This window comes from Tasmannia lanceolata, unplaced genomic scaffold, assembly GCF_043159265.1.
Source record: "Tasmannia lanceolata isolate RefF3 unplaced genomic scaffold, GAP_Taslan_0.1 ptg000003l, whole genome shotgun sequence".
NCBI lineage: Eukaryota > Viridiplantae > Streptophyta > Magnoliopsida > Canellales > Winteraceae > Tasmannia > Tasmannia lanceolata.
Genome location: NW_027518680.1, coordinates 28,162,287 through 28,183,124, shown reverse-complemented (window position 1 = coordinate 28,183,124; position 20,838 = coordinate 28,162,287). Strand labels below are relative to the sequence as shown.

At 38.0% G+C, this 20,838-nt stretch overlaps 1 protein-coding gene across 1 annotated transcript; it reads right to left on the bottom strand.

Annotated features, from left to right (window-relative positions):
- Positions 1–17,447: 17,447 nt before the first annotated feature.
- Positions 17,448–18,299, bottom strand: LOC143869366 (uncharacterized). The gene has a single exon (XM_077376256.1). The coding sequence runs from the start codon at positions 18,297–18,299 to the stop codon at positions 17,448–17,450; it is 852 nt and encodes a 283-aa protein (XP_077232371.1).
- Positions 18,300–20,838: the final 2,539 nt, after the last annotated feature.

Below are 20,838 nucleotides of genomic sequence, written 5' to 3'. Positions count from 1 at the left end.
TAGAAATAAGAAACCCTAGGGATGATGTCAATGAGGTTTAAGCCATGTTTTGGAATGAGCATATGAGGGTATTGAATCTTACATTTAGTTGATGAAGGATGAAGATTGAAAAATTAGAAAGCTTCTTAGTTTAGGAACTTTATAATACATCCTTCTTTTAGACATAGGAAACCCTAGAGATTGAGTCAAGGTACTTTTAGCCAAGTTTTAGGATGAGGATGAGATGGTATTGAATCGTAGATTTAGTTGGTGAAGGATGGAGATTCAAAAACATAAAATCTCTTATTTTATAAACTTTATAGAACAGTCATCTTTTAGACATACGAAACCCTAAAGATAATGTTAAGGGGCTTTCAGCTAAGTTTTGAGATGAAGATGAGATAATATTGAATTTTTGATTTAGTTGATGAAGGATGGAGATTGAAAAAATAGAAAGTTTCTTATTTTATAAACTTTATAAGACATCCGTCTTTTAGACGTACGAGAGACCCTAGAGATGGGGTCAATGAGCTTTTAACTAAGTTTTGAGATGAGGATGAGATGGTATTGAATCTTAGATTTAGTTGATAAATGATGAAAATCGAAAAGTAGAATGTTTCTTATTCTAAAAACTTTATAAAACATCAATCTTTTAGACATACGGGACCTTAGAGACGGTGTGAATGAGCTTTTAGCCATATTTTGGGATGAGGATGAGGTGATAATTACTCTTAGATTTAGTTGATGAAGGAGAGAGATTGAAAAAATAAAAAGTTTCTTATTTTAGAAACTTTATAAAACATTAATTTTTTAGACTCAGTAAACCATAGAGATGGTGTCAAGGAGCTTTTAGCCAGCTTTTGAGATTAGGGTGAGATGGTATTAAATCTTAGATTTAGGTTATAAGGGATGGAGATTGAAAAACTAGAAAGTTTCTTATTTTAAAAACTTTATAAAACTTTAACTTGTTAGACTTAGTAAACCCCAGACATTGTGTCAATGAGCCTTTAGCCAAGTTTTGGGATTAGGGTGAGATGGTATTAAATCTTAGATTTAGGTTTTAAAGGATGGAGATTGAAAAACTAGAAAGTTTCTTATTTTAGAAACTTTATAAAATATCCATCTTTTAAATAAAGAAACTCCTAGAAATGGTGTTAATGAGCTTTTAGCCAAGTTTTGAGATGACGATGAGATGTTATTGAATTTTCGATTTAGATGATAAAGGATGGAGATTGAAAAAATAGAAAGTTTCTTATTTTAAAAACTTTATAAAATAAACCATCTTTCAGACAAAGGTGTCCCTAGATATATGGTGTGAATGAGCTTTTAGCCCAGTTTTGGGATGATGATAAGATAGTTTTGAATCTTTGATTTAGTTGATCATGGATGGAGATTGAAAAATTAGAAAGTTTCTTATATTAGAAATTTTGTTGAACGTCTATTTTCTAGACAAAGGAAACCCTAAAGATGATGTCAACGAGGTTTTAACCGAAGTTTGTTAGGAATGAGAGGGTATTGAATCATAGATTTAGTTGATGAAGGATGAAGATTAAAAAAAATAGAAAGTTCTTATTCTAGAAATTTTATATGACATCAATCTTTTAGACATAGGAAACCCCAAAGATGGAGTCAAGGTGCTTTTCGCCAAGTTTTCGGATAAGTATAAGATGGTATTGAATCTTAGATTTAGTTGATAAATGATGGAGATTGAAAAAATAGAAAGTTTCTTATTTTAAAAACTTTGAAAAATCACTATCATTCAGAAATAAGTAGTCCAAGTGATGATGTCAACGAGCTTTAAGCCATGTTTTGGGATGAGCACATGAGAGTATCGAATCTTAGATTTAGTTGATGAAGGATGGGGATTGAAAAATTAGAAAGCTTCTTATTTTAGGAACTTTATAAGACATCCCATCTTTTAGACATAAGAAACACTAGAGATGGAGTCAAAGTGCTTTTGTCCAAGTTTTGGGATGGGGATGAGATGGTATTGAATCGTAGATTTAGTTGGTGAAGGATGGAGATTCAAAAATATAAAGTCCCTTATTTTAGAAACTTTATAAAACATCAATCTTTTAGACATACGAAACCCGAGATATAGTGTGAATGAGCTTTTAGCTAAGTTTTGAGATGAAGATGAGATGATATTTAATCTTTGATTTAGTTGATAAAGGATGGGCATTGAAAAAACAGAAAGTTTCTTATTTTAGAAACTTTTTAAAACTTCCATCATTTAGAAATAAGAAACCCTAGGGATGATGTCAATGAGGTTTAAGCCATGTTTTGGAATGAGCATATGAGGGTATTGAATCTTACATTTAGTTGATGAAGGATGAATATTGAAAAATTAAAAAGCTTCTTAGTTTAGAAACTTTATAATACATCCATCTTTTAGACATAGGAAACCCTAGAGATTGAGTGAAGGTAAGTTTTAGCCAAGTTTTAGGATGAGGATGACATGGTATTGAATCGTAGATTTAGTTGGTGAAGGATGGAGATTCAAAAACATAAAATCTCTTATTTTATAAACTTTATAGAACATTCATCTTTTAGACATACGAAACCCTAAAGATAATGTGAAGGGGCTTTTAGCTAAGTTTTGAGATGAAGATGAGATAATATTGAATTTTTGATTTAGTTGATGAAGGATGGAGATTGAAAAAATAGAAAGTTTCTTATTTTAGAAACTTTATAAGACATCCATCTTTTAGACATACGAGACCCTAGAGATGGGGTCAATGAGCTTTTAACTAAGTTTTGAGATGAGGATGAGAAGGTATTGAATCTTAGATTTAGTTGATAAATGATGAAAATCAAAAAATAGAATGTTTCTTATTCTAAAAACTTTATAAAACATCAATCTTTTAGACATAGGGGACCCTAGAGACGGTGTGAATGAGCTTTTAGCCATATTTTGGGATGAGGTGATATTGACTCTTAGATTTAGTTGATGAAGGAGAGAGATTGAAAAAATAGAAAGTTTCTTATTTTAGAAACTTTATAAAACATTAATTTTTTAGACTCAGTAAACCATAGAGATGGTGTCAAGGAGCTTTTAGCCAGCTTTTGAGATTAGGGTGAGATGGTATTAAATCTTAGATTTAGGTTATAAGGGATGGAGATTGAAAAACTAGAAAGTTTCTTATTTTAAAAACTTTATAAAACTTTAACTTGTTAGACTTAGTAAACCCCAGACATTGTGTCAATGAGCCTTTAGCCAAGTTTTGGGATTAGTGTGAGATGGTATTAAATCTTAGATTTAGGTTTTGAAGGATGGAGACTGAAAAATTAGAAAGTTTCTTATTTTAGAAACTTTATAAAATATCCATCTTTTAAATAAAGAAAATCCTAGAAATGGTGTTAATGAGCTTTTAGCCAAGTTTGGAGTTGACGATGAGATGTTATTGAATTTTAGATTTAGATGGTAAAGGATGGAGATTGAAAAAATAGAAAGTTTCTTATTTTAAAAACTTTAAAAAATCACTATCATTCATAAATAAGTAGCCCAAGTGATGATGTCAGCGAGCTTTAAGCCATGTTTTGGGATGAGCACATGAGAGTATCGAATCTTAGATTTAGTTGATGAAGGATGGAGATTGAAAAATTAGAAAGCTTCTTATTTTAGGAACTTTATAAGACATCCATCTTTTAGACAGAAGAAACCCTAGAGATGGAGTCAAAGTGCTTTTGTCCAAGTTTTGGGATGGGGATGGGATGGTATTGAATCGTAGATTTAGTTGGTGAAGGATGGAGATTCAAAAATATAAAGTCCCTTATTTTAGAAACTTTATAAAACATCAATCTTTTAGACATACGAAACCCGAGATATAGTGTGAATGAGCTTTTAGCTAAGTTTTGAGATGAAGATGAGATGATATTTAATCTTTGATTTAGTTGATAAAGGATGGGCATTGAAAAAACAGAAAGTTTCTTATTTTAGAAACTTTTTTAAACATCAATCATTTAGAAATAAGAAACCCTAGGGATGATGTCAATGAGGTTTAAGCCATGTTTTGGAATGAGCATATGAGGGTATTGAATCTTACATTTAGTTGATGAAGGATGAATATTGAAAAATTAGAAAGCTTCTTAGTTTAGGAACTTTATAATACATCCATCTTTTAGACATAGGAAACCCTAGAGATGGAGTGAAGGTAAGTTTTAGCCAAGTTTTAGGATGAGGATGACATGGTATTGAATCGTAGATTTAGTTGGTGAAGGATGGAGATTCAAAAACATAAAATCTCTTATTTTATAAACTTTATAGAACATTCATCTTTTAGACATACGAAACCCTAAAGATAATGTGAAGGGCCTTTTAGCTAAGTTTTGAGATGAAGATGAGATAATATTGAATTTTTGATTTAGTTGATGAAGGATGGAGATTGAAAAAATAGAAAGTTTCTTATTTTAGAAACTTTATAAGACATCCATCTTTTAGAGATACGAGACCCTAGAGATGGGGTCAATGAGCTTTTAACTAAGTTTTGAGATGAGGATGAGAAGGTATTGAATCTTAGATTTAGTTGATAAATGATGAAAATCGAAAAATAGAATGTTTCTTATTCTAAAAACTTTATAAAACATCAATCTTTTAGACATAGGGGACCCTAGAGACGGTGTGAATGAGCTTTTAGCCATATTTTGGGATGAGGTGATATTGACTCTCATGAACTCTACTTGCGTATGGATTCAACTCTTCCTGCGACCCGCTCTACTGAAGAAAGCGCAAGGGGCCCACTTCCCACTCCCCTTGCCTCTGTTCCATTGCTGAAACAGGGCCTCCCCTTTCCACGATGGAATTTCTTCGACCGAGAAGAGTACCTCTGTTTGGATAAAGGATGAGCAATGTACTGCTAAAAATGAACCACTGAATGGCCGATTCCTATTCCTGCTTAGTTGCTTCGGCTAGATTTAGTTGATGAAGGAGAGAGATTGAAAAAATAGAAAGTTTCTTATTTTAGAAACTTTATAAAACATTAATTTTTTAGACTCAGTAAACCATAGAGATGGTGTCAAGGAGCTTTTAGCCAGCTTTTGAGATTAGGGTGAGATGGTATTAAATCTTAGATTTAGGTTATAAGGGATGGAGATTGAAAAACTAGAAAGTTTCTTATTTTAAAAACTTTATAAAACTTTAACTTGTTAGACTTAGTAAACCCCAGACATTGTGTCAATGAGCCTTTAGCCAAGTTTTGGGATTAGTGTGAGATGGTATTAAATCTTAGATTTAGGTTTTGAAGGATGGAGACTGAAAAATTAGAAAGTTTCTTATTTTAGAAACTTTATAAAATATCCATCTTTTAAATAAAGAAAATCCTAGAAATGGTGTTAATGAGCTTTTAGCCAAGTTTGGAGTTGACGATGAGATGTTATTGAATTTTAGATTTAGATGGTAAAGGATGGAGATTGAAAAAATAGAAAGTTTCTTATTTTAAAAACTTTAAAAAATCACTATCATTCATAAATAAGTAGCCCAAGTGATGATGTCAGCGAGCTTTAGGCCATGTTTTGGGATGAGCACATGAGAGTATCGAATCTTAGATTTAGTTGATGAAGGATGGAGATTGAAAAATTAGAAAGCTTCTTATTTTAGGAACTTTATAAGACATCCATCTTTTAGACAGAAGAAACCCTAGAGATGGAGTCAAAGTGCTTTTGTCCAAGTTTTGGGATGGGGATGGGATGGTATTGAATCGTAGATTTAGTTGGTGAATGATGGAGATTCAAAAATATAAAGTCCCTTATTTTAGAAACTTTATAAAACATCAATCTTTTAGACATACGAAACCCGAGATATAGTGTGAATGAGCTTTTAGCTAAGTTTTGAGATGAAGATGAGATGATATTTAATCTTTGATTTAGTTGATAAAGGATGGGCATTGAAAAAACAGAAAGTTTCTTATTTTAGAAACTTTTTTAAACATCAATCATTTAGAAATAAGAAACCCTAGGGATGATGTCAATGAGGTTTAAGCCATGTTTTGGAATGAGCATATGAGGGTATTGAATCTTACATTTAGTTGATGAAGGATGAATATTGAAAAATTAGAAAGCTTCTTAGTTTAGGAACTTTATAATACATCCATCTTTTAGACATAGGAAACCCTAGAGATGGAGTGAAGGTAAGTTTTAGCCAAGTTTTAGGATGAGGATGACATGGTATTGAATCGTAGATTTAGTTGGTGAAGGATGGAGATTCAAAAACATAAAATCTCTTATTTTATAAACTTTATAGAACATTCATCTTTTAGACATACGAAACCCTAAAGATAATGTGAAGGGCCTTTTAGCTAAGTTTTGAGATGAAGATGAGATAATATTGAATTTTTGATTTAGTTGATGAAGGATGGAGATTGAAAAAATAGAAAGTTTCTTATTTTAGAAACTTTATAAGACATCCATCTTTTAGAGATACGAGACCCTAGAGATGGGGTCAATGAGCTTTTAACTAAGTTTTGAGATGAGGATGAGAAGGTATTGAATCTTAGATTTAGTTGATAAATGATGAAAATCGAAAAATAGAATGTTTCTTATTCTAAAAACTTTATAAAACATCAATCTTTTAGACATAGGGGACCCTAGAGACGGTGTGAATGAGCTTTTAGCCATATTTTGGGATGAGGTGATATTGACTCTCATGAACTCTACTTGCGTATGGATTCAACTCTTCCTGCGACCCGCTCTACTGAAGAAAGCGCAAGGGGCCCACTTCCCACTCCCCTTGCCTCTGTTCCATTGCTGAAACAGGGCCTCCCCTTTCCACGATGGAATTTCTTCGACCGAGAAGAGTACCTCTGTTTGGATAAAGGATGAACAATGTACTGCTAAAAATGAACCACTGAATGGCCGATTCCTATTCCTGCTTAGTTGCTTCGGCTAGATTTAGTTGATGAAGGAGAGAGATTGAAAAAATAGAAAGTTTCTTATTTTAGAAACTTTATAAAACATTAATTTTTTAGACTCAGTAAACCATAGAGATGGTGTCAAGGAGCTTTTAGCCAGCTTTTGAGATTAGGGTGAGATGGTATTAAATCTTAGATTTAGGTTATAAGGGATGGAGATTGAAAAACTAGAAAGTTTCTTATTTTAAAAACTTTATAAAACTTTAACTTGTTAGACTTAGTAAACCCCAGACATTGTGTCAATGAGCCTTTAGCCAAGTTTTGGGATTAGTGTGAGATGGTATTAAATCTTAGATTTAGGTTTTGAAGGATGGAGACTGAAAAACTAGAAAGTTTCTTATTTTAGAAACTTTATAAAATATCCATCTTTTAAATAAAGAAAATCCTAGAAATGGTGTTAATGAGCTTTTAGCCAAGTTTGGAGTTGACGATGAGATGTTATTGAATTTTAGATTTAGATGGTAAAGGATGGAGATTGAAAAAATAGAAAGTTTCTTATTTTAAAAACTTAAAAAAATCACTATCATTCAGAAATAAGTAGCCCAAGTGATGATGTCAGCGAGCTTTAAGCCATGTTTTGGGATGAGCACATGAGAGTATCGAATCTTAGATTTAGTTGATGAAGGATGGAGATTGAAAAATTAGAAAGCTTCTTATTTTAGGAACTTTATAAGACATCCATCTTTTAGACATAAGAAACCCTAGAGATGGAGTCAAAGTGCTTTTGTCCAAGTTTTGGGATGGGGATGAGATGGTATTGAATCGTAGATTTAGTTGGTGAAGGATGGAGATTCAAAAATATAAAGTCCCTTATTTTAGAAACTTTATAAAACATCAATCTTTTATTTTTATTTTTATTTTATTTCTATTTTTTTTGGTTGGCAAGCTGGGGTTAGGCAGGACCCCCACCAGATTCATTGAAATAAAGAGCAAATACAAACTAAGGAGGCTCAAAAGCCAACAAGAAGGGAACAAGCTCCCAGCACAACAACAGCCAAGAAAAATAAGAGAAAAAACAGCTTCCATTCGGAGGAGAACCCAAATTTCCAAAGGGAACAGACTCCCTGATGTCCAAAAACCAGAGCATTCTAATTAAGGACTGGAGCCACTCAATCCCTTGAGTTATGGAAGAAAACCCTCCCGACCAATTAGGGATCCAAAAAGAAGGCTCAAAATAATCAACATAGAAACTATCAGGAGGAGCCCACAATCTGGAAAAAAGTACAGGATCTGCGCCCACGTTACAGCCGAGTGTAAACCTTACCAGAGGAGTCATCAGTAATAATATCAGCAAGAGCAGAGGGGATAAGGTTGGTAGTTATATTAGCGCCTTTGCACATACAATCCACTTTGGACAGAAAGTCAGCTGCTCTATTTGCCTCCCTCCAGACGTGAGAGATTTTCCATGAAGTGAGAGAGGAGAGGGAGAGTTTTATAGAGTCCAGCGTGTTAAGCAGTTTCCAAGGACAGCAAAGAACTCCAGATATGATTTTTTCCGCAATCGAGGAATCAGTTTCGATCCAGATGTGCTGAAAGTTCAATTGAAGGGCAGATTTAAGCCCAAATGCAATTGCTTCCAGCTCAAGGACATTTATGGAATCAGGCAGTCTATTGACAGAATACATAGCATATGGTTCTCCTTTTTCATTTCGAATAAGACCTCCAATTGAGCCATAGTCCCCGGAGAGCGAAGCATCAGAATTCAGCTTGAGAAAGGGAAGGCTTGGGGGTATCCAGCTACAAAACTTTTGAAAGCAAGGGCGAGGAATCAGACATATCCTGAGGTTGGCAGCGATAGCTTCATTCCTATCAGATTTCAAGTCATATAACAGCAGGTAGGATATTCTATTTTGGATAACACATAGGATGTTTCGCAGCACAATTTGCTTGTGAGTCGACTTTTGGTTAAATATTCTGCAATTCCTTTCAGCCCAAATGCTATAGATCGCAGCAGAATATGCAATTTTAAAGGCGGTAGATATCTGACGTTTCCCTCGAAAAGTGAACCTCATCCATTCTTCTTCCGCTCTAAGGGAGTTTGCTGGTTTTCTTCTCTGCTTAAATCTCCGTAAAACGTTTCGCCAAATCCAGGAAGAGAATGCACAGTTAAAGAATAAGTGATCATGAGATTCTTGATCTTGATTACACAAGATGCACCGAGGATCTCTTGAGCTGCCCAGAAATTGAAGGCGATCAATAGTGCTGAGTTTACCTTGAAGCGCTTGCCAAGCTATCATACAATGCCGAGGGATATACCCATGGAACCAGATAGATCGAAACCAGCAAGGTTTTTCATTTTTTTGACGAATTTGCTCCCAAGCACTGCGCATAGAGAATTTACCATTTGATTCTGGTTTCCAAATAACAGTGTTATCAACAGAGGATAGATGATAAATTGCCGAGTGAAGGATGCTACCCAAATTATACGGGGAGGAGATAAGAGTGGTATCCCAAGTACCATTCAGCCGAACGTCTTCAATGGTCACAGTGTGAGGGATGTTGTAAATTATCCTTCCCACAGAAGTTTGGGAGTCAATTGGTCCATTTGGATGCCATGGATCCTTCCAAAAATTTATACCTTTTCCAGCTCCCACAGCATAACAAATGAACTTTTTTGCAGCTTCTCTGGAATTGAGGATACTTCGAGCCACCGAGGATGGATTTCAGGGCATGGGCATCTGCCAGAAATTCCTATTTTGAATATATTTCAGGTAGAACCATTGAACCCATGGAGTATTTCTTTTGTCAACGATATGCCAAAGGAGCTTGAGCTGAGCTGCAGAATTAAGGTCTCCCAGTTTTCTAATGCCCAGACCTCCTTCATCTTTTGGGCAACAGATAGTTTCCCAAGCGATAGAGTGATATTTCTTTTGCATAGAAGAACCAGCCCATAAAAAGTCCCTAAATTTTTTTTCAATGGAGTTCAGCACCCCCACAAGGATATTGAAAGCAGCAGACCAAAACAGCTGAAAGGAATTAAGGACAGACTTGATAAGCTCAATCCTGCCAGCCCTGGAGAGAAATCGATTAGACCATAGAGATATTCTTTTCCTGATTTTAGATATCAGAGGGGAACATTCTTTTGCAGATATCCGAGAGGAGAAGAGGGGCAATCCCAAGTATTTTACCGGAAGGGAGCCTTCAGTAATAGAGAGCGAATTACAGATTCTTCTTTTCAGGGAGAGGGGCACAGCAGCAAAAAAAACTTCACATTTGCTTCTATTGACATCCAATCCAGAGCTTTTCTTGAATTCAGAAAGGCAGGTGTTGATCTCTGAGACAGCGGATAGGGATGCTTCCGAGAACAGCAGCACATCGTCAGCAAACAGTAAATGGGAGATGCGAAGGTGGCCTCTAGAGAATGAGGGGGGGTTGCTGATTTGGAGAGCTGAGGCCTCAATAATGACAGAGTACATTTCCATAATTATGCAAAACAAAAGAGGGGAGAGAGGGTCACCTTGTCTAAGGCCATTGGAAGATTTGAAGTACCCTTTCGGCATACCATTGACGAGGACAGAAAAGCAGGGGGTCGAAATGCATTGTCTGATCCAATTTCTCCACTTTTCATTAAATCCAATCTTTTTCAGGAAATCGAGGAGGGAATCATGCCTGACATTGTCAAAAGCTTTCCTTAGATCCATTTTAACACACATGGCATTTTTGAATCCTTTACAATGGAATCTGTGACAGAGGTCATGTGCCAGCAAAATGTTATCTTGGATAAGTCTGCCCTTGATGAATGCGGATTGAGCCGGACTGATGATCACATTCATGCTCCTTTTTAGCCGGTTGGCCAACAATTTTGTTATCACTTTATAAATGAAGTTGCATAAGGAAATAGGCCTGTATTGATCGGGAGAAGAAGCTCCGGAACATTTGGGAATAAGCGAAATAAATGTAGCATTCATTTCAGTTAACAGCTTTCCAGATTTGAAAATTTTTTGTATAGCTTCAATGGTGTCGGTTCCAACAAGATACCAGAATTTTTTGAAGAAATGCCCATTAAAACCATCGGGCCCAGGGGCTTTGTCTTCCTTTGAAGAATTTATGACTGCTTCAATTTCTTCTGAGGAAAACTCAGCCGTAAGCTCTTCAGCAACTGCGGCAGAGATAGTTCGGCTAGGTTCAGGGGTTGAGAGGGTCTGATCGGGAGGCTGAGAATTGAGCATGTTTTTGAAGTAGGAAACCAGAATATTTGAGATTTGATCCGGTTCGGCTGTGATTTCTCCACTGCCATTTGCAAGACCCTGAATGGTATTTGAGTTCCTACGGGAGTTTATCACAGTATGAAAGAAATGAGAATTTGAGTCGCCAAGATTTAGCCAATCAATCCGGGATTTCTGGCGAAGCAGAGATTCTTCCAACTTTGCAGTGTGGAGGAATTTTTCGATAGATTGGCATTCTTCATCTTTCAGAGCACTGTTCCCCGGGTCAGCAGCAACTTTCGATTGAATCTCAGCCAACTCTTTTCGATACAAAGGGGCCAATACATCGATTCTACCAAAAATTTGAGCATTCCAGTTTTTAATTTTAGTCTTCACAAATTTCAGCTTCTGGGTCAAACGGTACATTGGGTTTCCGACTATTTTCCTATTCCAGGCTTTCTCAACAATGGGGAAAAGGGATATATCTTCAGTCCACATATTGTGGAATCGGAAGGGTTTAGCACCCAAACTTTGATGGTTTTGGAGGTTAACAACAATTGGGGCATGATCAGAAAGACCGGGAGGGAGATATTTTGCAGTTGAAAGGGGGAAAGAGTTAATCCAATCGTGATTAACTAGGGCTCTATCAAGGGTTCGGAGCTTTAAGTTATTGAATCGGGAATTGTTGGTCCAGGAGAATTGAGAGCCGAGGGCTTTTAAATCTGTTAGGGAGCAGTCATCAATACAATTGTTAAAATCCTCAAGATCATTACTGACCGGAAGCGCACCTCCGAATCGTTCATCGGAGAATCTAGTAGTGTTGAAATCTCCTATGACAATCCAATTTTCTGAATGCCCAGATGCAATAAGCCTAATATCTTCCCATAAAACTCTTCTGCTAGGGCCAGAGTTGTGAGCATACACAACAGTTAGCAGGAAGAAAACATTAGTTTGCAGGAATGAAACTTTACCATGGATGAATTGAGGGGAACTTTCCTGGAGCTGAAAGTGAATCAGATTTGGGTTCCAGATGATCCAGATACGACCATTTTCGGCATGATCATAATTGTCAACAGAAAGCCAGCCATCTTTTATATCCGAGATATATTTAGCCATTTTTTCTTTAGGAGCTCTGGTTTCAGTTACACAAATGAGGGGAATTTTATTTTTGAGGAGGACATTACTGATATCCGTCCTCTTTATTTGGGTCTCGAGACCCCTAACGTTCCAAGCCGCGATCTTCATCATCGATGACAGATTTAGGAGTGGGAGAGCGGCCTGTGAGGCTTTGGAAAGTGATACACACTTGTTCTTTTGGAATGCTCCGGGGAGATTCAAATGAGTCATCAAGTTCCTCCAAAATGGAGAAAGAATTGTGAACTCTTGGGAAAGAGAGATCAATGGGTTGGGGGGGTGATTTAGGCTCAGAACTGTTAGACGGGAGTTCGTTGGAGCAAAGGGGGATTGGAGCTGACTGATTGATTTTTTCAGGGTGATCCTGGATTAGGATAGAGGAAGGAAGGGGGGCGTTCTGGGATTGCGCATCCACCAAATTCTCCTGGCCCTCAACAGCAGGAGGAGTGGAATGAATCGGGTCAGATTTAGCTTTTGGTTTCCACTGCTTTTTCTCAACCTTTGCGGTGGGATTTTCTTTGGGAGTACGAGGACATGTTGCCGGGGAATGACTAAAAGTTTTACAAGTTTGACATGGGGAAGGTTTCCAGTCATATTCGACTGGCTGCTTGATGACTCCAGAAGGAGTTTTTAGGGTAATATGAGGAGGGAAATCAGAGGAAGCATCGACTTCTACGTAAATCCTGGCATAGGTAAGCCGAGTACCATTTAAAGTGTAAGGATCCATGTACAATGGTTTGCCCACACCACTCGCGACTTTACAGAGGTTTGTGGTTGTCCAGAATTTCAAATGAAGACCAGGGAGTCTGATCCACACAGGAATAGAAGATAAGCTTAGCTTTTCAAACGGCATATCATGGAGCCATTTCCGCAGAATTAGAGGATGACCTCCGTAGGAATGATGGGATTGGAGAATGGAGTTGCAATCTTCTTCATTTCGGAATTTGAATAGAAAGAAACCCCCTGCAAGAGCAAAAAGTTCGAAATCTCCTTTTAATTTCCAGGCTTTGAGCAGATGGGATTTAAGGGCAGGGAAATAAGGTCTTTTTCCAAGGTAATATCCAATAAGGCAATTGATCCATCTGCTAGAGGATTCATTGAACTCTGGTTCTTCAAATTCGAAGCATGGAGATCCATCCTCTGCAATTTCTGGTTTTGAGTAAGGTAATGGAGGGATATCAGGGGAAGAGGATGAAGGATTAGAGAATAAGGTAGACCAAGTGGGATTTGCGTTGCTTTCTGGGGTAGGGAGAAGGTTGACAGGTTTCTCTTTGAGTGCTGTATGATTCAAAATGGTTTCAAGGATAGGGAATTCGTTTTCCCTCCCAGGGGTAGATAGGACTTTTCCATTTCCAGCAGAGGGTGCAGAGAACAGACCTGGACTCTTTCCAGCAGAGAGTGCAGAGAACAGACCTGGGCTCTCGTCAGTCAACACTGCTGGATTGGTGAGTTGAGAAACTCGAGGAAGTGGTTGGTGAGCTGGGTTGGTGAGTGGGGGTAATCGAGACAAAGGTAGGTGAGCTGGGTTGGTGGTCTTTGCAGGAAAAGGAATTTCCGAAACTACCCCTGTCTTCAACCTCCTAGCAGCACACGAACCAGGAAGAGAACCAGCTGGGGGAGAAAGAGAAGCACGATTCCTATGGGAGTGGAAAATAGGGTTAGGAGAGTCCAGAGATGGAGCATTGACAACATGGGTTTTGCCTTCTCTTTTGTTTTTTTTGATGGATTATTTCCAGAGGATGGGGGGGTAGGAATTCGGTTGGGCAGAATCTTGTGAAGTCTGGTTCCATTTTTGAAGTGAGTTGAGGGATCGTATTCAAGGATGGGGGCTGCATAAAAACTATGGTCTATAGTGGGAAAAGCTCCAGCAGCAGATGTCTCCATTATGGCCTGGATACAAGGAGGAGAAGTATGTCTTGAATCAGAGAGGGGATCATCATCATCAGTCCAGAACCGTCCCTTCAGTGCCATCTGAGCATAGGGGGATATTTCAGTAGAAAATGCTTTTCCAGGGTCTGGAGGGCGATCCATGGCAGATTGAGGAACAAAGAGAGCTTGAGCCTTAGTTGCTTAATCCGCTGCCGCCGGCTTTCGCCGGAGAGAAGTGGGGGAGAAGAAGAAGTTTCTCTCTCCTCAGAGTTTCTCTCTCCTCAGGGGGATGTGGGAGCGAATCTAAAGTTTTTTATTTTTTAACATCAATCTTTTAGACATACAAAACCCGAGAGATAGTGTGAATGAGCTTTTAGCTAAGTTTTGAGATGAAGATGAGATGATATTTAATCTTTGATTTAGTTGATAAAGGATGGGCATTGAAAAAACAGAAAGTTTCTTATTTTAGAAACTTTTTAAAACTTCCATCATTTAGAAATAAGAAACCCTAGGGATGATGCCAATGAGGTTTAAGCCATGTTTTGGAATGAGCATATGAGGCTATTGAATCTTACATTTAGTTGATGAAGGATGAAGATTGAAAAATTAGAAAGCTTATTAGTTTAGGAACTTTATAATACATCCATCTTTTAGACATAGGAAACCCTAGAGATGGAGTCAAGGTAAGTTTTAGCCAAGTAAGTAGGGTTATCGATGTGACCTTCAGATCCGCAGCGGTGATCAATGCTGTGGTTAGTTGTTGGTGTTGGGGGGCTATATATACCCCCAACTGTGGGATTCTTCTGCACTGCTCTTTGATTCTCCTTTTGGCTCTTTGCCTTTGCTGCCCATCTGGGCCCCCCTTGTAATTCTTGCTTATTGGTTTTAATATATCCGGTCGGGGTCTGCCTAACCCCAGCTTACCAATAAAAAAAAAAAAAGTTTTAGCCAAGTTTTACGATGAGGATGAGATGGTATTGAATCGTAGATTTAGTTGGTGAAGGATGGAGATTCAAAAACATAAAATCTCTTATTTTATAAACTTTATAAAACATTCATCTTTTAGACATATGGAACCCTAAAGATAATGTGAAGGGGCTTTTAGCTAAGTTTTGAGATGAAGATGAGATAATATTGAATTTTTGATTTAGTTGATGAAGGATGGAGATTGAAAAAATAGAAAGTTTCTTATTTTAGAAACTTTATAAGACATCCATCTTTTAGACATACGAGACCCTAGAGATGGGGTCAATGAGCTTTTAACTAAGTTTTGAGATGAGGATGAGATGGTATTGAATCTTAGATTTAGTTGATAAATGATGAAAATCGAAAAATAGAATGTTTCTTATTCTAAAAACTTTATAAAACATCAATCTTTTAGACATAGGGGACCCTAGAGACGGTGTGAATGAGCTTTTAGCCATATTTTGGGATGAGGATGAGGTGATATTGACTCTTAGATTTAGTTGATGAAGGAGAGAGATTGAAAAAATAGAAAGTTTCTTATTTTAGAAACTTTATAAAACATTAATTTTTTAGACTCAGTAAACCATAGAGATTGTGTCAAGGAGCTTTTAGCCAGCTTTTGAGATTAGGATGAGATGGTATTAAATCTTAGATTTAGGTTATAAGGGATGGAGATTGAAAAACTAGAAAGTTTCTTATTTTAAAAACTTTATAAAACTTTAACTTGTTAGACTTAGTAAAGCCCGGACATTGTGTCAATGAGCCTTTAGCCAAGTTTTGGGATGAGGGTGAGATGGTATTAAATCTTAGATTTACGTTTTGAAGGATGGAGACTGAAAAACTAGAAAGTTTCTTATTTTAGAAACTTTATGAAATATCCATCTTTTAAATAAAGAAAATCCTAGAAATGGTGTTAATGAGCTTTTAGCCAAGTTTTGAGATGACGATGAGATGTTATTGAATTTTAGATTTAGATGATAAAGGATGGAGATTGAAAAAATAGAAAGTTTCTTATTTTAAAAACTTTATAAAACAATCATCTTTCAGACAAAGGTGACCCTAGATATATGGTGTGAATGAGCTTTTAGCCTAGTTTTGGGATGATGATAAGATAGTTTTGAATCTTTGATTTAGTTGATCATGGATGGAGATTGAAAGTTTAGAAAGTTTCTTATATTAGAAATTTTATTGAACGTCTATTTTCTAGACAAAGGAAACCCTAAAGATGATGTCAACGAGGTTTTAACCGAGTTTTGTTGGGAATGAGAGGGTATTGAATCTTAGATTTAGTTGATGAAGGATGAAGATTGAAAAAAATAGAAAGTTTCTTATTCTAGAAATTTTATAAGACATCAATCTTTTAGAGATAGGAAACCCTAGAGATGGAGTCAAGGTGCTTTTCGCCAAGTTTTCGGATAAGGATAAGATGGTATTGAATCTTAGATTTAGTTTATAAAGGATGGAGATTGAAAAAATAGAAAGTTTCTTATTTTAAAAACTTTGAAAAATCATTATCATTCAGAAATAAGTAGCCCAAGTGATGATGTCAACGAGCTTTAAGCCATGTTTTGGGATGAGCACATGAGAGTATCGAATCTTAGATTTAGTTGATGAAGGATGGAGATTGAAAAATTAGAAAGCTTCTAATTTTAGGAACTTTATAAGACATCCATCTTTTAGACATAAGAAACCCTAGAGATGAGTCAAAGTGCTTTTGTTCAAGTTTGGGGATGGGGATGAGATGGTATTGAATCGTAGATTTAGTTGGTGAAGGATGGAGATTAAAAAATATAAAGTCCCTTATTTTAGAAACTTTATAAAACATCAATCTTTTAGACATACGAAACCCGAGAGATAGTGTGAATGAGCTTTTAGCTAAGTTTTGAGATGAAGATGAGATGATATTTAATCTTTGATTTAGTTGATAAAGGATGGACATTGAAAAAACAGAAAGTTTCTTATTTTAGAAACTTTTTAAAACATCCATCATTTAGAAATAAGAAACCCTAGGGATGATGTCAATGAGGTTTAAGCCATGTTTTCGAATGAGCATATGAGGGTGTTGAATCTTACATTTAGTTGATGAATGATGAAGATTGAAAAATTAGAAAGCTTCTTAGTTTAGGAACTTTATAATACATCCATCTTTTAGACATAGGAAACCCTAGAGATGGAGTCAAGGTACTTTATTTTTATTTTTATGAGTAAGCAGGGGTTAGGTGGACCCCAACCAGGCAATAAAGAAAATAGGGATTACAATTACGGGGGCTGAAAAGCCATCAAAACGGGAAGAAACTCCCAACAACAAAGGATCCAAGGGAAATATAAACTAAACATGGAGACATTATTTTCTATAATATTCAGTCCCTGCCCTGTCAGAATCCAGGAGCTGGAGAAGAGCCGGGGGAGACAGAAAAGGAGAGATGTTTACCCCTTTGCATGGGCATTTTCATTTGGATAAAAAGTCTGCAACGCAATTCCCTTCCCTCCAAATGTGGCTGATGCTCCATCGTTGAAAGCGAGAAAGGTGCAGCTGAATTTCCTTAATGCGGTGGAAGCTCCGCCAAGGTATGGTCGAGAGCCCATTGATTATATCCGCTGTAGATTTAGAGTCCACTTCCAACCAAATTATACCACAGCCCATTTGAAGGGCCTGCTGCAAACTAGTGAGGACACCGAGGAAGTCAAGAGCGAGGATGTCCTCCCGCTCCACATTGATAGAAAACATGGAGACAAGAAACCCGTTGCTATCACGAATTGCTCCACCAATACCTCCTCCAACATCCTCCAGAGAAGCGTCGGAATTGATTTTGAAAGATCCTGGAGGCGGCCTAATCCAGGAACAGGATTGAAGAGAAATAGTGCTGGGGCAGAAAACACATCCAAAGTTGGAAGCAATAGATCGATTGCTCTGGGTATCCAAGTCGGTTAGCTTCAGCCCCTGGATCTTGGTTTTTATGAGGGAGAGAAGATCCGACAGCAGCACAGAGTTGGAAAGCGATTTTTTATGGAAAACCCGCTGGTTTCGCTCCGCCCAGATTCTGTAAATTGAAGCTTCGAATGCTAAGAAGGCCAGAGTAGCGGATTGCCCAGAGCCTTTGAAGGAGTTGGCGAGCCAAAGTTCTTCCTGAAGGAGATGAGGTTGAGGACTTCGAAAATGACCGAGCATACCAAGCAGAGATTGCCAAATCCATTTCGAATAACGACATTGAAAGAAGAGGTGGTTGACTGATTCAAGCCCATAATTGCATAAGAGACACCGCCTGTTAACAGAGGGGTCCAGGAAGGGGAGATTATCCATGGTACTCAGGCCATTTTTAGAGCTTTCCAAGAGACCAGAGCATGCCTAGGGACATGGTTACTGAACCAAATTCTCGAGGCCCATGCCGGTTTTTTGATTTTCTGTCTTGATACTTCCCAACCACTTTTGGCAGTGAAGAAACCATTACTGTTTGGTTTCCAAATAGGGAGATTTTGGTTAGAGTCAGTAAAGATGGTTTCAGATACCAGGGCTTTTTCAGTAGAGAGAGATCCAATGTTCAGAATGGGGTTCCAGGTGCCATCGAGATGCAATTTGTCAAGGGAGTTCATGGATGACAGGGAGGAGTCAGTTCGGTGCCTGGAAATGAGGGAGGAAAAAACACCCCTCGGATGCCAAGGTTGGTTCCAAAGATCAATGCCGGCTTCATTTCCCACAAAGTAACAGGTATGAGGTTTAGCTAAGTCTCTACTCCGAAAGAGGCTTCTAACCCCCCAAGATGGTTTAGAAGGGGTGTTTATGGTCCAAAAATTCTTGCACTTGATATATTTTAGGGTGAACCAGCTGTTCCAGAGGTTGTGCTTGCCTGAAATGAAAGTCCATACCTGTTTGATTCGGAGTGCAGAATTGATGTCCCTGATAAGCCGTAGCCCCGTACCCCCTTCACTTAAAGGCCTGCACATTGCTTCCCATGAAATAGAATGATGATTTTTTTTGTCTTCAGCGCTGCCCCAGATGTAGGATCGAAAGATTTTCTCTATTGTGTCCATGACCCCCTTAGGAATATCAAAGGCAGAGGACCAGAAGATCATGAAACTGTTGAGCACAGTCTTCACTAATTCAATCCTGCCGGCTTGGCTGAGGCATTTGCTCGACCAACTGGCAATTTTCTTGCGAATTTTAGAGATCAGAGGCCCACAGTCAGAAGCAGAGAATCTAGAGGTAAACAGTGGGAGACCAAGATACCTTATGGGAAGGACTCCTTCAGTGAACCCCAGGATTCTGAGGGGCAAAGTACCGCGGAAAAAGACTTCAGATTTTGAGGAGTTAGCCTCCAGCCCGGTGATACAGTTGAAGTGATTAAGACAGGAAGAGAGAGCATGGGCGTTATCTGAGGTTCCCGTGGCGAAGATCATTAGATCATCAGCGAACAGCAAGTGAGAGATGGATAGCGGACCAAGGACAAAAGGGGTGGAGAGAGAGTTGGAAGAGATAGCATTTTCCAGAAGAACAGAAAGCATTTCCATGGAGATAGAGAAGAGGAGGGGAGAGAGAGGATCTCCTTGGCGAAGACCATTAGAAGAGGGGAAGAAGCCTTGAGGGGAGCCATTCACCAGGATAGAAAAGGATGGGTTCAAGATGCATTCCTCAATCCAGCCAAGCCAGATAGAATCAAATCCTTGCTTGGCCATGAATGATAGAAGAGCTTGGCGATTAATATTGTCAAAAGCCTTTGCAAGATCAAATTTTAGGCAAATGGAAGGGGATGAAAGTTGTGGAGAAGGTCATGAGTGAGGAGGATATTATCATGGATTTGACGCCCTCGAATAAAGGCAGATTGAGCTGGGCTTATGAGATTGGATATTACAGTCCGAAGGTGGTTGGCCAGGATTTTGGTTATAATTTTGTACAGGAAGTTACATAGAGATATTGGACGGAACTGGGAAGGGGTGGTGGCATCCGGCCCTTTCGAGATGAGGGCAATGAAAGTGGCATTGACGGATTTAAGGAGCTTGCCTGATTTGAAGAAGTTCTGAATGGCAGCAATAAACTCATCCCCAAGAAGGTACCAAAAAGCACGGAAAAAGGAGGCATTAAAGCCGTCCGGACCAGGAGATTTGTCCCCATTAGCTTTCCATAGCGCTTCTTTAATCTCAGCAGAAGAAATTGGCTTGGATAAGGCGACTGCCTCCCCAACATTTAGCTTTCGGATTGGTTCGGGGGTATCTTGGCTCTGAAGTTTCCCATTATTGAGGATCTTATAGAAATGCCTGACCAGAATAGAGGAGATTTCAGGGAGGTCCGTGACTTGAGTGCCATCTTCCCTTTTCATAGCCAGGATGCTATTTTTGTTTTGCCTCACTTTGAGGTGGGAGTAGAAGAATTTTGAGTTCGAGTCTCCCAGTTTAAGCCATTGAGCCCTGGATTTCTGCTTTAGATAGGATTCTTCGAGGGAGGAAACCCTTATCAGATCCTCGGTCAGAGCTGCTTCCATATCTAGGAGTTGATTACAGGCAGGATCTTTCTCAATTTTAGCTTGCACAGAAAATAGGGACTTTCTGATGATTGGGACTCTAATGTCGATTCTACCGAAGACTTCTTTATTCCAAGCTTTAAGATGGATCTTGACTATTTTCAGTTTTTGGACGAAAGAGTACATGGGATTACCTTTGACCTTAAGATTCCAGGCTCGTTCGACAATAGGGTAAAGGGACAAATTATCCAACCACATGTCCATGAATTTGAAGGGTCTGGGACCAAGAGATTGGGCATCAGAGCAGGACACAATGAAAGGACTGTGGTCCGAGATCCCAGGAGCAAGGAATTCGGTGAAAGAATTCGGATAGGAATGAAGCCACTT

What these genes read in the sequence shown, in the direction of transcription:
- LOC143869366 (XM_077376256.1), bottom strand. Translation starts at nt 18,299, where the DNA reads ATGGATAATCTCCCCTTCCTGGACCCCTCTGTTAACAGGCGGTGTCTC.